General features: G+C 36.5%; 1 protein-coding gene across 1 annotated transcript in view; it reads left to right on the forward strand.

The window, feature by feature from the left end:
• Window positions 1–18961, forward strand: part of LOC137390773 (uncharacterized) — a 39808-nt gene extending 20847 nt beyond the window's left edge. The window contains exons 21-41 of the mRNA XM_068077092.1: window positions 55–152; window positions 256–399; window positions 886–1036; window positions 1556–1740; window positions 2130–2256; window positions 2854–3063; window positions 3609–3641; window positions 4553–4727; window positions 4921–5059; window positions 6322–6415; window positions 6787–6914; window positions 9091–9316; window positions 10218–10380; window positions 11211–11335; window positions 12069–12335; window positions 12888–13021; window positions 13224–13409; window positions 14115–14340; window positions 17249–17371; window positions 18046–18235; window positions 18696–18961. Coding sequence (XP_067933193.1) covers window positions 55–152; window positions 256–399; window positions 886–1036; window positions 1556–1740; window positions 2130–2256; window positions 2854–3063; window positions 3609–3641; window positions 4553–4727; window positions 4921–5059; window positions 6322–6415; window positions 6787–6914; window positions 9091–9316; window positions 10218–10380; window positions 11211–11335; window positions 12069–12335; window positions 12888–13021; window positions 13224–13409; window positions 14115–14340; window positions 17249–17371; window positions 18046–18235; window positions 18696–18886 — 3315 coding nt within the window. The 3' untranslated portion in view covers window positions 18887–18961. The remainder of the gene's footprint in view (window positions 1–54; window positions 153–255; window positions 400–885; window positions 1037–1555; window positions 1741–2129; window positions 2257–2853; window positions 3064–3608; window positions 3642–4552; window positions 4728–4920; window positions 5060–6321; window positions 6416–6786; window positions 6915–9090; window positions 9317–10217; window positions 10381–11210; window positions 11336–12068; window positions 12336–12887; window positions 13022–13223; window positions 13410–14114; window positions 14341–17248; window positions 17372–18045; window positions 18236–18695) is intronic.
• Window positions 18962–20047: the final 1086 nt, after the last annotated feature.

Raw genomic sequence — 20047 nt, forward strand, 5'->3', positions numbered from 1 at the left:
TATGATTTGAATCACAGATGACTGTACATTAAACTCTGTTATTTCTGTGTTTAGGAAAATGCAAATCAGAGAGAATTTGCTCGAGATATCTGGAATATTTGGTTTGACGAAACATTTCCTCCTGAACAGCCCAAGTCCGAACATGAAGAGGAGTATGTTCGCTATTTCTCATATCACCTTAAGCAGCTGTAACTTGTTTATTAAATATAGCAACTCTGTCAGAGCTAGTTGTTATCAGTCATCTCTCCTTTATAGAGTCAGTGACAATGAAGAAGAGGATGAGACTGATGCTGCCGGTGAAAGGATCAGCAGAGAGAGTGGCAATTCTTCTGGTAAAAAAGACAAAAAGTCATCCGCTAAATCTGAGGGAGGAGTCATATCTGATGAGGAGTTCCTCAGGTAGCTAATTTACTTGTTGCTGGTTTTGAGGCTACTAAAACGGCTCAGTAGGTACTAGTATCATTCCACTTCTACTAGCGCTGGATTTGAGGTGCTTTTCTGTAAACAGTTCAATATTCCTTTTGAACTCTGATGTGAATACTGAAGTAACTATTATACATTGAATAATATAATAATAATATTTATAAACTTGCATATATATATGCAATTTTATTGGGCAGTCCATCATCATTTTTATGGAAAAAATAGTTTACATATGTTGCCACAAAAAATCAAGAAATCAAAAGGTATTGGCATGTGGTGATTGTAGATTCAACCTTAAAAATGATCTGGTACAGTTGATCTATTAGCCAGTATGATTGTTTAGTCTATTCATTCTCTGGTGCCTCAGATATAATATTATTTATTGGATCGTCTCTTCCGCTCATTGTCTACACTCCATACTCATATCTTATCGTGAGCTGTGAATAAACTCCGGTATCATAGGATTGAGTCACTTGAACCACTTTCTGATGAGACTGAAGAAGAAATGATGCTGAGGGAAGCCTTAGAGGAAGAAGCTACCAAGGTTAAGGATAGAATTGCTGCCAGAGCGCTGCCATTTGACTATTGCCGGCTGGGCGCGATCCAGCGCAAGGTAAGTTACTAAGTTTTATGGGATGTTTTAGGATAATTACAAACACGTCATTAGTTTGTAACTGTGTTCATCAACAACCAACCCAGACGACCTATTTAAAAAGTCATACAGTGAGGCTGTCAGCACCATATGTGTTAAGCCATATCGGTTATAAATAGCTCTGAGGCAGCGTATGTTAGAAGCTACAAAGACTCTCATATTTTATTGTCTTATGCTGTTTGTATTTGAATTAGTTTATTCGTATTTTATTGCTTATCATGAGTCTCGTCGTATGCTGTTTTAAATTGTATTAATTTAAAAGTTGTAACTATATACTATCGCCATATCTTTTTCAGACGTTTGCCAGCATTTTATAGTCAAAACTGTTTTTTGCCTGTTTTGATATCTGAATGTTTTTCTGTTTACGACTCCTTTGTTTCTGGTTCTATCAACCAAGTCTCCTCAAAATGACTTTTTTTATTACAATCATTACAATTGACTTTTGTTCTCCCGTAAATTGTTTTTTGTTACAATATACAGCTCGGTCAACTGAAAGCTGCAAGAGAAAACCTGGACAAAGCCTTGTCTCTTGAGGATTCACTTGTGCACGGCTACTGGCAGAGGCACCTTCTCTTCTTGCTGCAAGGCAAAAAGACTGAAGCTCTAGAAGACCTCAATCGTATCCTCAAGGTCAATCGGAGTCACGCAGGTGCCTACATCTCTCGGTAGGTGTGCTTCACACCTTATTTTAATTCTTCCTTCTGGACATACTGAGCTAGTTCAGCCAATAGCAAGTTGATCAATCTTGCTAAGACAGATACATAGTTTGAACAAATGTAACTCATAACAACATGGAGTATTCAGTTGAGTTGCCTTACAACATATCTGTGGAGCATGTTGTGTGGTCTACATACAGTGTGGTCTACATATTGTGTGGTCTACATATCATGTGGTCTATATATCGTGTAGTCTACATGTTGTGTAGCCTGCATATTGTGTAGCCTACATGTTGTGTGGCCTACATATTGTGTGGTCTACATATCGTGTGGTCTACATATCGTGTGGTCTACATATTGTGTGGTTGAATTGTACTACTATTGAATGTCTACTGCAGAGCTGAACTGATGGCTCAAAGTGACCCTACGATGGCTGTCACCAACCTTACTCAAGCCATCAAGATACAGCCAACTAACGCGGATATCTACATGCGAAGGGCCAAACTCTATCAGGGGAGGGATCAGGTACCCCTTGTGTATTTAGAAAGTGCTACTATTTGGCAGCTGCACTGATGATCTGATGATCAAAGAAAATTAAATGCACCATTAATTACTTTAACAAATTTGTCTACAAATGTTGTGGACTTTAACAAATAGCAATCAGCTATTTGTTAAAGTCCACTATCAATAACAATCCGATTATTTTTTATATTCAGGTATGTTTCTTTAGAAACCTACCTGAATTGAGCAAGCTTGAAATTCAATTTTTTTAAGATAATTTTAACTTCTTGTTTGAAATTTAGGTTGAGCCATGTAGCAGTTTTTTTCAAATGGTAGTTAGTATTCACTCATAGAAGTTGTTTACTCATGGCAAGTAAATTTATGTTATGAGTAGACAAATCCTTTTAGAACTTGAATGAGTTCAACTGAGTTGAGTGTCCCTATTATTCTTATATAATTGTAACTTTTACTTTTCACTTCGATTGAGAAACATAGTAGTTTCTTTTCAAAGCTCACATCAATTTAGAAGATGCTTCTTGTTGAGCCAAAAGCGTATCAAACAGTTCACTTCAGTCAGTACACAATACATCAGCTGAGTGAGTTGCCTCCTTTTCTCACCAGGTGCTCTTGGCCATGGAAGACTATGCCAAAGCCTACAAACTCAACCCAAAGCTCACCAATGCTATTTTCAGCAGAGCCGAGTATTACTTTAACCAGGGCAATTGGCAGGCTGCTATCAATGACTTCACCGAGTTTCTCAGGAAGTGTCCATTTGATGCCAATGCTAGATTGCTTAGAGGTCAAGCATTCACCAAACAGTTCAATTATCAAGTGAGATATTTTATTAATTATGTCAAATTGATATGTGGTTAATCTTTGATCACTAACTACTAACTGCTCAACAGTCAGATCTAGGAATTGTTTGCTCCTTGCATTCATTTGATTGGTTGTTACAAATTGTGTAGTCATGTCCAGTTGTAGCGTATTTACATGTAACCTCTAAAGGTTTCGCCTTTTAACCATATGATAAGGTTTATGTCTGCGCAGTTATTATTCAAAACCAACAGGGTCAAAATTATTTAACAAAGTAATTTGTGTCAGAGAATGTAGCTCTGATATCATCAGCGAAGTCCAACTCACTAGTTGAAGTTTTACTGAATAATGTATGGTTTGAGTTAGTAAATATTGTAGATGTGTGTTTTATTGCTTTGCTAATACAGGCCTCAATTTATGTCACACAAAACGTTATTATTGTCTCCTGACTATTCTCCTTGTTATTTATGCCCATTCGACCTTGGTTCATTGTTACCATGTTTTGTGAATTTGTTGTCAACCTTTTTTTCCTGTTTGTTAAATGTTGTCTTTTTATCCATCAGGTGAACCCGATACTTAGGTTACAGATTATTCAGGTAACTCGCTGTGAGCAGCTACCAGACATCAAGCACTAAGGCTACTCTAGGCTGTAAATTCACTGTTTTCTCTCTAAGTTCCTAAAACACTGTTAGCTACATGTATAATTTAGCTCTTTGTCCATTTGCTAAGCTGTGTGCTACCTTAAGTTTAATATGATGGTATCTTCTAGTTAGTTAGACTGTCTCCTTCAGTAACACAAGCAGACATGCCAGAGCCCTGTTTTTCATTGATAACTAGTACCCTGGCAGCTCAGCTATGAGAGATCATCAGATGTGTATATAAAGCGCAGAGAATAAGTATGTACATAATAATTATATAGCCATGAAAGGCGAATGATTGGTGTAGGTGGTAGCATGCTGGGCAGGGAAGCCGAATGTGGCAGGTTTGAATCCTGTACAATAAAAACTTTTTTCCAACTTTCAACTGTGGTTTCGAGCGGACAGATGCGGCTCTTATTATAGTAAACTAGTATGCTGGCAGTACCATTCACCGTGAGAGACCATCATGTGTAATAAGTATGTGCACAATTATTCTTAGACGTGGAAAGGTGGGTGGTGCAGATGGTAGATCCCTCGGCTGGGTATGCAAATATCTGGGTTCGAGTCTCGTGCAGTGGAATATTTTTTCAACCTCCAACTGTGGCTCCAGACAGACAGACACGGCTCTTATTATAGTAAAGATTAGACAGTAGACGACATTTTCGGAAGGGTGTTAATCGCTGACATCAGTAGTTATTTTGTTATAGTCTCTTTCCTGTCCCATCTCTAATTAGAATCTAGCTAACTATAGTCAGTAGTTTATAAGTTTTCTGTTGTCTTTTGGTTGCTAAAATCGGGGTAGCGGCTAAAGGTGTTTCAGTAAAAACTAAGGAGGGTGGGATGATAAATTATTATTTGTTGCTTGATAGAAAGCGGTGCAAGATTTATCTGCTGCGATACACCTTGACCCCAACAACTGGCAAGCCTTTTTTCATAGAGCGTGCATCTTCCGCAAGATGATGCCCAAACAGTCACTGCTGGATTATAGCATGTCTATTCTTATCAATGACTCAGAGGAAAATATTAGAAGTCTCCTTCACAGAGGTACCTTTCATTCTATGACCATTTTTATGGACCAATTCAATAAAATTAAATTTTATACTGTGGCCACACTTATATGGCCACACTATTTTATATTGAGTCAAAAAGATGACAGACAATGAGCGGTTAACTTTTGTCAAACTTCGTTGTCTTCTTTCATTTTATGTTGTCATTTGAAGTTGTCTACTTGTTGCAGGAGTGTTATATGACGCCATGAATCAGCCTGAGGATGCCATCGCCGACTTTGAAGCTATTCTAAAGCTAAGAAAGGACGTAGCTGTTGGCCATCTCAACCTTGGCCTTATCTATCTCACTAAAATGGACTCGTATCAGAAGTATGTGTATAAATAATTCTGCGTGTTCGGTTTTATAATAGTAGTTATGGGTTTCTTAGCCAACAGAAATGTTCACTCAAGGAGTGTAGAGATAGGTTGAGTTTGACAGAGTTCATGGAATTCACTTATTCAGCTATAATGCTACAGTAGTAATGGCGAAATTACATAGGTACCCATTCTAGTTTTATCTATATAGTGCCAACCTAGCTTTTCCATTTTGTCCTTGTTTGTGATCTGGGCAAGTCACGTCTAAGTTAGAATCTATTACATAAGTAAATAAATGGTGTTGCTACAAGTGACCCATCTGTGCCGAATGGTCATAGTCTAAAATGGTTAGTAGTAATGAAAGCTGTTGATTTGCTGTTACATCTGTTACATTCAGCTCTTCTATTAAAAACATGTGAAAAACAGAAAGTAAACATTCATTTCATATCATCATTACTAGACTAGTCAGGGACTAGCCCAGCAATGATGTTATGGCTCTTGAATCTATTTTGTTTTAACCATTTTCTTGTTTTTCTATGTACTGTATAAGAGTGTTACCTGTTTCAGCCAGCTAGGGTATGTTACTAAGCCAGCCCCGTCAGTCTAGCTGTACTGTGTATTTATGTATAATTCGCTTGCTTTTGTGACGGTGCCTTGTTGTACATAACATTGCAGTCCCACGGACATATCCGACTACATGTAAGCTATTTATAAATCTCTTCAATTGAAGAGCTCATCGTGAATTATTTATTCTAATCTTTGTCTTGCTGCTGATGGCTACAGACCGAGTTTTAATCATTTTTGAGTCTGCCAAGATTAACACTGTCTCTAAAAATTATATTGTTTGCAAAGAATATTACTGTAAATTGTGCGAAAATCTTATTGCAAGAAATTAAGAAATTGGTTATAAAATTTGGAAAATATTTTTACTGCTCCGAGGCAGCATTTCAGTCAGCAAGGCAGACTTTCAGGTTGTGATTTATTGTGAATGAGAGATGGTTATGTCAGCTCGACGAACCGGGGGTTCTGTCACCACTGAATTTAACCATGTCCCGTAGTAGTTTATCATCTTTACCTTCTTTGGCTGTCAGATATCATTTCACCAGCAATTAGTATTCGATGCTCATAAGAAACATGATCCTCTTTTACCAAGTTCTCTCTTCCTTCACTAACCTTTTCACCCCAATGCTGCTTAGATGATGCTCGTAGTCAACATGTATTTAATACCCTGCTATCTGTTTGCTAATTTATATAATGCACTTCATTGTGGTTTTCAGAGCTATCAGGAAGTTTACTTCCGCAATTAAATGTGATCCTACGTTTGTAAGAGCATATATCTGCCGTGCTGAGGCCTATACTAAGATCCATGATGTAAGTAAAGGAAGAGTGGGTTTTTATACCAGCCCGTCTGTCTTTATATTACTGGTAATTTGTAGTGAGTTCTAGCATTCATTTCTATTATTTCTTTATATTTTATTGTTTAAAGAACCACATAGACATTATTGTTATAAAATTATACCATTGTTATTTAATTGTTTGCTATAGAATGCTGTTGCAATCATGTTTAGCATCGGTAAAGTTTTACCTAGTTATATTGTTAGTAGAATAAATCTATTAATATTATAATGTTGCGCTGCTTTAGATGCGTTAGCTCTATTACAATAATTGCTTTCCAGATAGGTAAACTAGATTGGGTTCTGGTAGAACTCACTCTATTACATACATGGTATACCTTTACGTAGCACAAGAATGCACTGTTAGACTATACTAGAGCCATTCACCTGCGACCAGAGGTCCCAGACTACTACATGCACAGAGGGATGATGCTGCTCAAGTCTGGTAACACTGAGCTGGCGGCATTCTGCGTCAGGTGAGCTCTGCATATGCCGAGTGTTTGGTTCAATATTCTTTTTCGTTGTCCAATCACAATACTGTCTTATTTATGAACTTGGGCTGCAATAAGAAGCCCGTGTATTGGTAAGAGAGTACAAATTGAAACAACAGACTGTGCTCTTAGTATAATCATACTCTCAGGGACAGCATGTAGTGAAATATTTTTACCATCTCAAACAAGTCAGCAATAAGTGCTGCTGAATAATCAAATGAATCCGTTAATAATTTTGCAGGAAATGTATTATTTTAGATGAATTTAGTATTAAATTTAACAGTTTCTTCAGATGAAGGAAACTTTTGCAGACTCCAATGACTGTTGTCAATTATATCATATGCAATACTTGGTGTTGATAAGTAATCTTACATCAATATGGAGAAAACATATTATTTATAAACAAACTATTACAGTATACTAGCACAAATATTTATGTGTAACATATATTTAATATTGGTTAATGGTTGTAATATTTATTTGGTCTACAACATCAGCGCAGAGTGAAGTGTTTCTACAGAATGGATGCTTAAATTTGCCAGCGTACGAGGTAGTTATTTACATAATATAATTTATTCAAACTTCCATTTAGTTTTAAGTTGATTATGAGTTATGTCAGGAAACATAACGCAAGCTGGTGCATAAGCTAGCACATTTATAGTTGTATGATAAAAAATAAACCAGCACATTTATGGCAATACAATATAGGTAACCTAGGCTATTACATGTATAGCAATACAATATAGGTAACATAGGCTATCACATGTATAGCTATACAATATAAGTAACATAAGCTATCACATTTATAGCTATACAATATAGGTAACATAGACTATGACATTTATAGCAATACAATATAGGTAACATAGGCTATCACATTTATGGCTATACAATATAGGTAACATAGGCTATTACATGTATAGCTATACAATATAGGTAACATAGGCTATCACATTTATGGCTATACAATATAGGTAACATAGGCTATCACATTTATAGCTATACAATATAGGTAACATAGGCTATTACATTTATAGCTATACAATATAAGTAACATAGGCTATCACATGTATAGCTATACAATATAGGTAACGTAGGCTATCACATTTATGGCAATACAATATAGATAACATAGGCTATCACATTTATAGCTATACAATATAGGTAACATAGGCTATCACATTTATAGCTATACAATATAGGTAACATAGGCTATTACATTTATAGCTATACATTATAGGTAACATAGGCTATCACATGTATAGCTATACAATATAGGTAACATAGGCTATCACATTCATGGCTATACAATATAGGTAACATAGGCTATCACATTTATAGCTATACAATATAAGTAACATAGGGTATCACATGTATAGCTATACAATATAGGTAACATAGCCTATTAAATGTATAGCTGTACAATATAGGTAACATAGGCTATCACATTTATAGCTATACTAATGAATACCCTGTGTTGCGCGGTTAATAAAAAAAGGTTTTGCATAGAAAATTTATTTTTAATCAACTTATCTAGCATTCACCATTCTACCTTTTAAATGAAGGTGGCTTGTTTATTTCTGTGTATTGTGTTGATTTCTGTGTAATTCCTACTGCACCGGCTACAGTGCCTATTACAGGTCTACACTGACTGCAATAGTCTTGTTAGATATGCGAGTTTGAGCATTTCTTTCACAGAAGGGCACGCATTTCTCTTCTGGTACGGTTTCACGCATATTGCTAGCTACAGTGTTAAGCATGAACGCATCAAAGATTGAGATGTGGAATAAGTATGTGTCTAATTTACTCCATAGTATAGTCAGTTAGACAACATGGTGTATTGGATAAATGCCTGTCTGCAGAACTGGAGGTTGTGTGTTCAAATCCAGTGTGAAGTGAACTTCTCACTCTTAATCACTATAATAGGATAGACAGACAAGTAGAATACAGACAAACAAGGTGATTCATATCTGTAGATGATATATCATAAGCTAACACATTTATGGCTATACGTACAATATAGCATACGCTATCACATTTATAGCTATATTTTTTATGTTTTTGATAGCAAAGCTTGTGTATGAACTATCAATGAGAGCTCACAGAGTTGGAAACTTTGGGAATGACTTGGTATGGAGATTAAGAACAAACATTTTTGTAGACACGTGTCAGAGCTATTTGCGGACCTAGATCTGGGCCAGAGTGCAACACAACAAGCCGTTGTTCATGGCTTTCTCAAGAACTACTCTAAGGCAGTTTATGCGCTTGAAAATGCCTTGAAGGTCACACCTAATGCCCCCCTATTTGTCCTTCTTGGCAAGACACAAATGAAGGCTAAATCGTGGAATGATGCTATAGATAGCTTCACTAAGGCCCTGCAAGCATTGGTAAGTTGAATCACTGACAGGCCATAGAGAGTGGACTAGTTAAGAATAGTTCACTCATTTCAGTTTAATTTTTTTTGTATAAACATGGACATGAATATATTGGATTAATTAAAACTTTCTTGTATAAAACAGTTCAATTGTCACTGAGGTTTAGCGAGGTGTTACACTGTTATGACTGCTTATCATGATTGCTATAACAGGAGATGAAAGATGATGAAGGACGGAAGGTATGGCAAATCATTCCCAAATATCTTTCAGCCTTTGTTGATGTTCTCTCTTTGCATCTCCGCATTCCATCCTTTTACTAATCTCAGAGTGGTATGAGGAATATAGTGTTTAACTATATTCCTCAACATTATATATAGTGTTCAATATAGTGTTTAACTTCCTGCTTTGCTCCTTCCAATATATTTGATCATTAAAGTTAATCTAGTTTTATTTATTATAGAAAAATTATAAAAAAGTAACTTGTTACGACCTTGAAAGATCTCTAGAATACTCCTTGCATTTCTGTTTATATTAGATATAATATGCCGCTACCTAACAAACTGCATATTTTTAAGACGCTTTCATTGGTTACCAATTTATGAACTATAATAATAACTAAACTTTTATAGATGTAGCCTAACAGCATCTGATTAAGTTTATATAAGTACAGCTCTTTGTCTTATCTATTAAAACACTTGCATCGCTTGTGTAACATGCGCATGTTTCGTTGAAAAAATAAAATTTCTGTAGACTGCAGTGGCCACTTTCCTTGTTTTTTTTCTTTCTTGTCTGCCCTCTTTATTCTTGCAACTCGTGAACATCAGCCAAATCTTACCTGTCCTTGTCTCAATTTATATATTTCAAGTCAATAATTATAATATCATTGGCTTACCATGTTTGAATGGATTTATAGAAACCGTGGAAACCAAAGGACAAATGGCCCAAAGAAGGAGCGGAAGTGAACTATCTCGTAGGGCTGTGCAGTTTAGAATTAAGAAACTACCTGCAAGCCCATGACGCATTCAACAACGCTATTGAGATAGATAAGAAATATGCCTTGGCTTACTACCAGAGAGGTAAGACAACTTTTTTGCTAGTGTTCTTGTAGTCTCTAAATTTTCTGTGTTACACTAGGCTTTAACAATTTGATGGCAGGCTGTGTAATTTTATAAAAAATATTGGTAGTAAGACGAAAGTCTCAAGAATATTTGTTTTTGCAGCATTTTTCCTGGCCAAAACGAGAAAACATGATATATAATGATTGATAATTAAAACCCACCACAATTGTCTAAATTAATAAAATCATTAGATCCTTAGTGTTTGTCTTTCAAACTCGACAGTGTTTGTCTTTCAAACTCGACAGTGTTTGTCTTTCAAACTCAACAGTGTTTGTCTTTCAAACTCAACAGTGTTTGTCTTCCAAACTCACCAGCGTTTGTCTTCCAATCTCAACAGCGTTTGTCTTCCAAACTCAACAGCGTTTGTCTTCCAAACTCACCAGCGTTTGTCTTCCAAACTCATCAGTGTTTGTCTTCCAAACTCACCAATGCTTGCATTCCAAACCCTTACATCTTGGCATGCGCTAGAGTACTGAGATAGTATGATCTGACATTTGGGTTATCTAGAAGCCAATACCAACTGTATACGTGAGATCTAATCTTCAACCTTCAAATACTTCCTTTTTTACTTATTACTGTCATTATGTAGTCTGTACATCTCCTAATACATACTTAGTGTAGTTGAGTTTTGTCTAGTTGAACCATTTTCTCGTGGCATGCAAAATTTTACACTCAACTATCAGTTAGTTTGATGTAACCTGTGCATATTACAATTAGTACAAGGTCCTTTTTGCTAGTCTATGTCTTCATCAGCTGTCACATCTGATTTCAATGCTGACTTTTTTTAGGAGTTGCCAAGCTACGCCTTAAGCAGCACAAGGGTCTCCAGGATATAAACAGAGCACTCGCCATAGACAGGACCATATTTCAAGCCTACCTCACCAGAGCTGCCTACTACGGTGTCAGGAAACAGGTATTGCCAACTGTTGATTATTCTCATTGACTTTACTCCAGCTTATTAGAAAACTCTGGTGTCTATGGTACGGTTACAGAGTTTCAAATGTACCATGATGCAAATTGAAAAATAGACAAATAGTTTACAGAGCACAAAATAATAATTTTTCACATAATAAAGTTTCTCAACGATTTAGCCTGGACTAAGTATGCTTTTAAGGCTTTTTGAAATGAGAGGATAAATTTTGCTTTTAGTTACTAAAAGTGAACTGCAGAACTCAAAACAATACACAGTGTGGTTGGCTGAGTTATTTAGAAAGGTTTAATTTGCAAGTTTAAAAGGGTAAAATAGCAGTGTGTTGTCCCTTGCAGAGGTGTTGCTAACAAAAGCAATGGCAATGTCTATGGATATCTCTTTTAGTATGCTTTACAAATTGGGCCAAAAATAAGCTTAGGCCTTTATTAATGCTTTCGACAAAACAACATATATACCCCTTTTAACAAAATTTCATTTACTCTGAGTTCAGGCTAATACAGCTGAAAACATTCATATGCTGGTTTTTACTAAAATTATCAAAGTCTGGGTACACTCTTGGTATGTTACATAATATGGTAGTTAGCATTTTCATAACTGTGCAATCTCACTGACAACATCACAGAAATTTTGGTAAAAAATCACTTGAAAGTGTAACATTTGTATCAGATGAGAACAACAACACAAAGCTTTATATTTTTTGTTGTTGTTGTTGTAGTACTCCAAAGCCATTCTCAACTGTAATGAAGCGATAAAGCTCAAGCCCCTTAGTGTAAGAGGCTACTTGTACAGAGGCGCTCTCAAGTACCACATCAGAGCTTATGAACTAGCTATGAAAGACCTAACTAAGGCTACAAAAATTGACAATCAATGCGCCTTAGCCTACTTCAATCGTGCTGTTTGCTACCACGACAGCGGGCAGTATGAGAAAGCCCTTACTGACTATGGCATTGTTCTTCTACTAGGAGATCAGCTCATGTTGAAGGTAGGTTTATAGCAGTTTGTGCATCAGGTAGTCATTAATATGACTGCAAGTATTAGAGTTGCATGAGTACTGCATGCTTATGATCTCTTAGCAAATCTGCTGAGAACATTAAAGCAGGATTGACATTTACTGTAAGTGTCAACTTCTGTGAGTTAGTCAGAGTACTTTGACAGATAAAAACATGTAAGGCAGTTAAAACTAATAAAAGAAAATTCTATTCGTTTTGTTAAGTTATAATAACATAAACAAACATGCACATAAATTGGTTTAGGGTAGATGTTTTTGTTTGGTTGCATTGCCATGTAGCCAGATACTAGGTCCAGTTAGGAGAGTTTGTTGTCTTCCCAATACGACTTGCTGTAGGATAGCCCAGACGATTGTACACCACATTGTTAAGTGGCTTATATAATGTACAAGCTGTGCCTTCCTGTAATGCTGGTATCCACTGCCTGTCTAATCTTCATGTAGTTTTACACCTATTCTGTCTAGTTGTGCTTAGTTCCTTGCCAAACATTTTAAAGCTATGTATGATCTGCCAGTTTCTTCCGTCAGGTGCTCATCAATCGTGGACTGCTCTATCTCAGCCATGGTGACTATAAGAATGCTCTTCATGACTTCCTTCTGGCAGCAAAGGTTAACTCTAATGACCCTAAAATCAGACACACACTAGGGCTATGCATGCACAAGTGAGTATATACATATACATATATGTATATATATATATATATAGATACAGTATATGTATTTGTCATAGAAATTAAGCTGCTGCCCAATACAGAATTTTATGATTTGTCTGCTCTTACATTGATTATTAAAAAGAAGACAACTCTTAGAATAATTATATTCACTGTATATTATATCAAATATGCTGAATTACCGTGTTGACAGGCTGAGACAGTTAAAAGAAGCAGTAGCCATTTTCTCAGAAGCCCTTGCGATTGACAAATTCTTCATGGAGGCATATGTCAGTCGGGGAAATGCCTTCCTCGACTACGCTAATGAGGCCGGTGTCAAGGCAGCCCAGGCTGACTATGAACGAGCCCTCATGTTGAAACCAACCTATTTGCCTGCCAGGTAGCTCATATTTCACCTTAGTCACCCTCACACCTCACTATTCGTTATACAGAGGTTCAAAAAACTTTACTAACCCATAACCAATATGTATATTTGTTGAGCATTTTAGGTCATGCTGTTGGATATCAGTAATTCAAATTTTTAACTTTTGAACTGTCGCAAGAATCTTTTTTGTTGCAGCATAACATTATTCAACTGGTTTTTTTACTAGCTACTACCTAAATGTCGCCTAAAATAGCAAGTACATGTAGATAGATTTGGGCTCTGGAAATGTCTTGTCATTAATTGGATGAGTAATCGGTGTAGGAGTCTTTAAGATTCAGCCACATTGGTTTGCCTGATTGATTATGGCATAGACAAAGGAGCCACGCAGCTGTCACTTACTCCTTTTGACTCACGCTTTTTGAGATAGGCTAAAAGATGATTTTTGGTTAAAATCTAGTAGTTTGACGTGATGAGAATATCCGTTTAGAGCATGCAACAATGTTTATTACCCTTCATTACTCTTTCAATCGAAAACTGCATCATTCTGCTATAAACTTATTTTTAGCTCACATAGCCTCTGCCTATCTGATAAGCTTTGAGACTTTATTGAAAGTGGCTTGCTTGAAACGTTTGCTTTAATATTGGCCCTAAAAGAATTAAACACGTAAAGTATTGTATAATCGTTGCAAGGAGCATTGTTTCTGTCTTTCCTGTAAACAGGATCAACCTGGCCTATAGCCTACAGATGAGTGGAAAGTTCCAACAGTCTTGGACCCAGTTTACTATTGCTATAGACCAAGATTCTAAGTGCCAAGCTGCCTATGAAGGTCGGGCTATTGTCAACTTGCAAATGAGCAACTTGTTTGCTGCGCTACAGGATGTCAATGCTAGTATAAAGATAAAAGCGAGTGCAGAGCTGTATACCAACAGAGGTGTCATAAGCTTGGTAAGATTTTTAAATAGTGTGCAATTTGAGGCCTCGCGCAGGGCCATCTCAGATATCTCACCACTATGTGTATCTAGTCAGAATATTGCAAGGTTTCAAACTGCTAAACAATATTAGTAGCTGGTTTTGTATATGCTTATACTAGGTGAATGCCTGGCATTGCCCGGGTAACAAATAAGTCTTTGCACAAAAAACCTGTTTTTATTCAACATAGACATCATTAACCATTCTAAATTTTAAACTTCATATTAAGAGAATTGAGAGAAAAATAAACAATGAGTACATGAAGGGGTGTGTATAAAAAGGCTACTGCTACAGCAGAAGCTCGTTGTATTCAAAGTTTCGATACACGGTACTGGTACCTCTCAATACTCGTGCAAACGTAAAAATGAAATATCGAACTTTCTTTGTCTGATACTTTGCCTGACCGAAATAAGAAAGCATGTAGAGCCTATACTTACTCCAAATAATACAATTGTCCACATAAAAAGTATTTAGCTTTTACAGATTTACCGAAACCAGAAGTGTGAGTGTAACGGGACATTTGAAGTTGAAACGACACATTTGAAAATTAATAATCAAAAAATAGGTAATGATAAAGTGTTTTAAAAAATATTTCAAAAAAATAAAAAACGCAAAGAGTAATATTAAATAATAATAAAAGGTGCACATTTAGCGCATGCAATTGCGAAAAGGATATACAGTATGTACATGGTAAGAGCGATGGGTAAAAATGGCTTAGCTTTGTGATTACGCGCTGTTGTTAGTAGACTCACCATTTGATATGTCGATAGTTCAAATCCAATACAAAAGTTATTTTTCGTTGCTATAACTTTATCGATATAACCGGACAGTTGACAGACCAACTTTGAGATCTATATATATATAGACGGAAGATAAATGTATGTATGTATTTATTTTCATTATTTTAATATACAACATATAAAAGATGAAAAATTAGTAGAAAATGAGGGTCAATATGCGCAATAGCAGAGCTAATCATGGCGCCGCAAATCATCTACCCATCTAAAGTAGTCCATCTAAAGTAGATCATCTAGTCCATAACCATATTAATGTTTACTCCAAGCCAGAATCTACCCATCTTTAGATGGGTAGATTCTGCCCATCTAAAGATGAGTAGATTCTGGCTTGGAGTAAACATTAATATGGGTATGGATTTGGATAGTTTCTGACTGGAGGTACACATGAATGACTAACCCAGGTGGGTTGCGCCGTTACAAAGATCAACAATGAAAACCTGCAACACTTTTAGCCATCTGCGTGGCTTTTAGTCAGGCGCATTCAGACAAACTCTACGCCAGTTTGCCATTCCGTAAGAAGACAATTCCTTTCCAGTGGGAACATGTACATGTAGTTAAAAATGTTCATTGTGAATACGTAACAAAGTATGCTTGCCATCTGTTTGCCCAGACGATTTTAGTAGGTTTAAAAACTAGAGTTGGAGACTAATTGTGTTGAGTAGCTCCGAGAAACACAAAAATGTGACCGTTTTAATAGTCGGACCCTGTCAAATGTTCTTAGCCACTCTCCACAAATATAATGAGCAAGTTAAAAAATACTGAAACTGCAACATGGTTCAGGTTTTGCTTGGATGTAGGCGCTATCCTTTAGCTGGCGTCAGCCATTCTTATATTTAATAAATACTTTAATATGAAGTTTTTTAAAGCAATCAATCTGGCTTCATCAACAAACTGGCTTTGCTCATGTCAAGGGCTGTAAAATCATCAAAGTTCAATAGGTGAACTCAACGGTAATTTGAATTAAAAAGAAGTTCATAGATGCATTGCTTATTTATGGTGGTTGCTAGCTAATTCTGGGAGTGAAGGAGCAAACTGGGAAGTGATAGAGTGCCCATTTTTCATTGGAGTCCACAACTATTCCATGTCTGTCTTTGCGTTACGCGTTGAAGCTAGCCTTTTTCACAACAGTTAATAAAATCCCTTTATTTCAGAAAAGTGGGATGTCTGCCAATACATTAGTAAAGTTTTCACTTTTGACACCTTTAATATAATTGACAGAACATAAATAATGATTATTTTATGGGAATTTAATACGATTCTATAACTGAAAAGATTTAATTATAAATTTAATGCCAGTGGCTTGTAATTGGGATCTGTCTAGTGAACCATATCACGCATAGGAATGATTTGCTCATCTATGTACTTGTTTTATTCTGTTCTAAGGTCAGGTTCACTTTTCCATCTCTCAGCCATGGGCCATAGGCCCATTTACATCTAAAAAGTGTAACATCAATCTGGTGACCTGTCCCATATTTGACTAGTTCCCAACTAAAAAATATACATACATCGCTGTAATCTATGTATACTTGCTCTCTTGATGCCACTACATGAACATGCTTTGGAACACAGCTATATTGCGCAATGATCTTAAAGAGAGATTGTATATTGTTCTGTAGTCACCCTCGTAGTATGGAATGTCAAAAAAAGGAAACTCTTAGGTGAACTTTGATTTTTAGCTCGTTGATAACTTATCAGGTTTCCGCAAAGTGCCAATCAGCTCGACTAAAAATGTTCACTCTTTTTTTAGATTAGGCCATGTTGACATAGTTTGAGATGCTGCATTTCTTTTAACATTCATAGTTCATCAAACATATGCTTTTAAAGTTTTTGAGTCATCTTTTTTAGAAGAAAATTTGAAAGCGATTAAATTTTGATAAGCCTAATAAAACAGCTCTGTGATTGGTCAGAATCAATTTAAACTTAAAAACCAGTATATAGTCAGAAATATTTTTCCTTCATAGTAGACTTGCTCCTATTGTAATACTTCCTAGGTAGTCTGGGTCAGTCAGCCAGCCTACCTTGCAAATAAAATGCTGAATTGCACATATCTTTGTCTCGGTTTCTTATCTAGCATTTCTTCCTTGCAGTTTATGAAGGATGCTACTGGAGCCATGCATGACTTTCAAGCAGCAATCAAGTTGAATACGTCTTACTCTCTCGCTTACTTCAACGCTGCCAATATCTACTTCAAGAACAAACAGTTTAGACAAGTAAGCCTGATTTTTCTTTTCCTTAACCACACACCTTCATCACATCTTCTGATCAATGAAATGACATCATTTGGGAGGAGAGCTTCTGATGATGACACGGGGATAAAGAGTGGCATGTCTAGCAGATAGTATCTTGGGTATTTTCAGCTGGTGTCAGTCTGGCAGATCACTATCTACTCTGAACTAGCTCTAGGCCTCTAAGTCTTTGAACCATGGTAAAAGCCTTCTGTCATTTGTTTTATGGTCCAAACATAAGGCTTGTTCTATCAATAATGGTGGCAAATTGAAGTGAGAGCTTTTAGATGGTCTCTAGTCATTGTAGTGGAGGCTCTATTAAAGAGGAAATTCTTTGATCAGTTGCATGACCAGAATAGCTATTGGAATGCGTTGATGACCAAAGGAATAATTAAACTTTCTTTTAAATGTATTTTGTTCGAATATTTTATCACAATTAAATGTTGCAACAATCACCTCTTTGGAGTTTTAACACTTGATAATTTGAAGTAACTGTAACATAGACATCAAGTGGCAAAATAACTCAATAGTTTTATACAGTATTTGAACTGGTGACACTCGCTAAATGTCCTGATTGTCACCGTATCTAAGGCTCTCGATCTGAACCATTCTTATCAAGTATCATAGTCACCTGCTTCCACCCGCTGTTCTGTTTTAAGGCTCTATCCTATTACGATCGGGCTATTCAGTTCAATACCAGAGATGAGTCAGCATTGGCTAACAGAGCCATCACCAAAGCCGTCATTAAAGACTTCAGTGGAGCATTCTCAGACTTTGCTCAGGCCCTTCTCATCAGTCCAAAATCTGCCTACATCTATTTCAACCGAGGCAACCTCCATTTCACAAAAGGTAAAAATAGCTGCATGCCTCATATACTTTAATACCAGGACATCTATCACATAATTGCATACTTCTTACAATAAGAGTTGTTATGACAAATTAACTAGCTCTTAAAATATGTCAGTCATGATTAATCTTTATTACTTTTATTCAGATCACGCTGAAAGTCAGCCGAAAGAGAACTTGTTTTGTCTTGTCAGTTAGCTCCTTGGCTAAAAAATCTCAAGTCTGATACGTGTTTATCGGTAATGGAACCCGCTGATGGACCTGCATCAATAAGTCATTTGTTTTTTATTATTTGGCCACATTCTAATAGTCTATGAGTTTAACCTAACCTTAGAGCTGAATGTCATCTTCATGATAAAAATACTTTTTAAGGAAGTAACTGTTCCAGGAGTGGCACAAATCCAAAAATTAATCATCAAAATTTAATTGGTTCTGGTCGACAGCTGAATGACGCTGATTGCAGGTGACTGGAAGAAAGCTGAAGAGAACTACTCACAGGCGCTAACCCTCCAGCCAGATGATCCCTTGATGCATAAGCGTAGAGCAGATGCTTTGGGTAAACTCGGGCAGAAAGAGAAGGCTGTGCAGGACTACCAGTATGCCATCCAGCTACAGGCCAGGATTAGATTTCTCAAATCAATCAACACAAGATGAACTTTATAGAGTGCTTTGTTCCTGATTATGAACAAGTTCTGCATCTGCGCAAGGACTTGTTGGAAAAGTTAAGAGCATTTTTCTGTTGTACTCTACCACACCTTCATCTTGGAACTCTGCTGTAATACTCAGCAAGTAGTACTCTAGCATACTTCGCTGTAGAAACGTTAATACGCTCCCTGTGACATTAACTGCAAGAAGCTATGGTGTATACAAATCATATTCTATGTATAACTAATTTATTGCATTCCCTATTTATTACAAGAATAAAAGAAATGCATCTCTATTCCTTTTGTCAATGCTACAAACTATTGCAGAACTTGTGTTGAAATACCTTATATCGAGAAGGCGAATGACAATAAAGAAAAGTTATAGCTCCTTAAGGATGGTGGGGGGTGTACAGGCTGACCCCCATTGTCCTCTTATTCCTGCTAGTTATTCCTCTAGTTGTACTGGAGGTCAGATGAATGTTTGAGTTATGTTCATCAAATGAATATGCGCATGTGATTGCTCAACACCAAGATATTCAGACCCACTTTGAAAATATCCGCACAAGTAGCTTACCAATAACGATGTTTGACAAACACAAAATATTGTTTGGATTTTACATTTCTTAGAAAAGCCAGCTTTGCTTGCTTTTTTATAAGCTATTGCGAAAGACTACTGCCCGAAATAGCTAGCAACAAATCTAAGTTCATCCTGTCTAGCTGATAGGTCTCCTAGAAAACCAACTGGCTTAAATAGCGAGTAAGCGAAAGAAGGCGGATTAGAAATTGAACAACCTCTTTCAGAAAAATTCTTCAGGGAATTCAAAAGAAAGCAGCCCACATTTTGGTGTTGCATAACTTGAAGCAGATCTTAGATGAACCTTTAGTTATGGTAATAAGGTTTAAGAAAAATACCATGAAAAGAATTGGGTGTTGAACGCAATGAAAGAGTTTTTATTACTGTCACGCTTCAGTGAAAATCGTTCAAATCTCATCACAAGTTTCGGACACCAAAATATATTGCACTATGGCAAAAACTACCAGACACCGCAGGCCGTTATTTGATGACGAGACATCTGTCAACTTTGATGAAGGTGTCACATCTCTGGTGGTGAGACGATTCACCGTTTTAGTTAATTCAAGCGAGTAGTGATACCAGTGCACATAAGTATGT

This window comes from Watersipora subatra, chromosome 3, assembly GCF_963576615.1.
Source record: "Watersipora subatra chromosome 3, tzWatSuba1.1, whole genome shotgun sequence".
Classification (NCBI taxonomy): Eukaryota; Metazoa; Bryozoa; class Gymnolaemata; order Cheilostomatida; family Watersiporidae; genus Watersipora; species Watersipora subatra.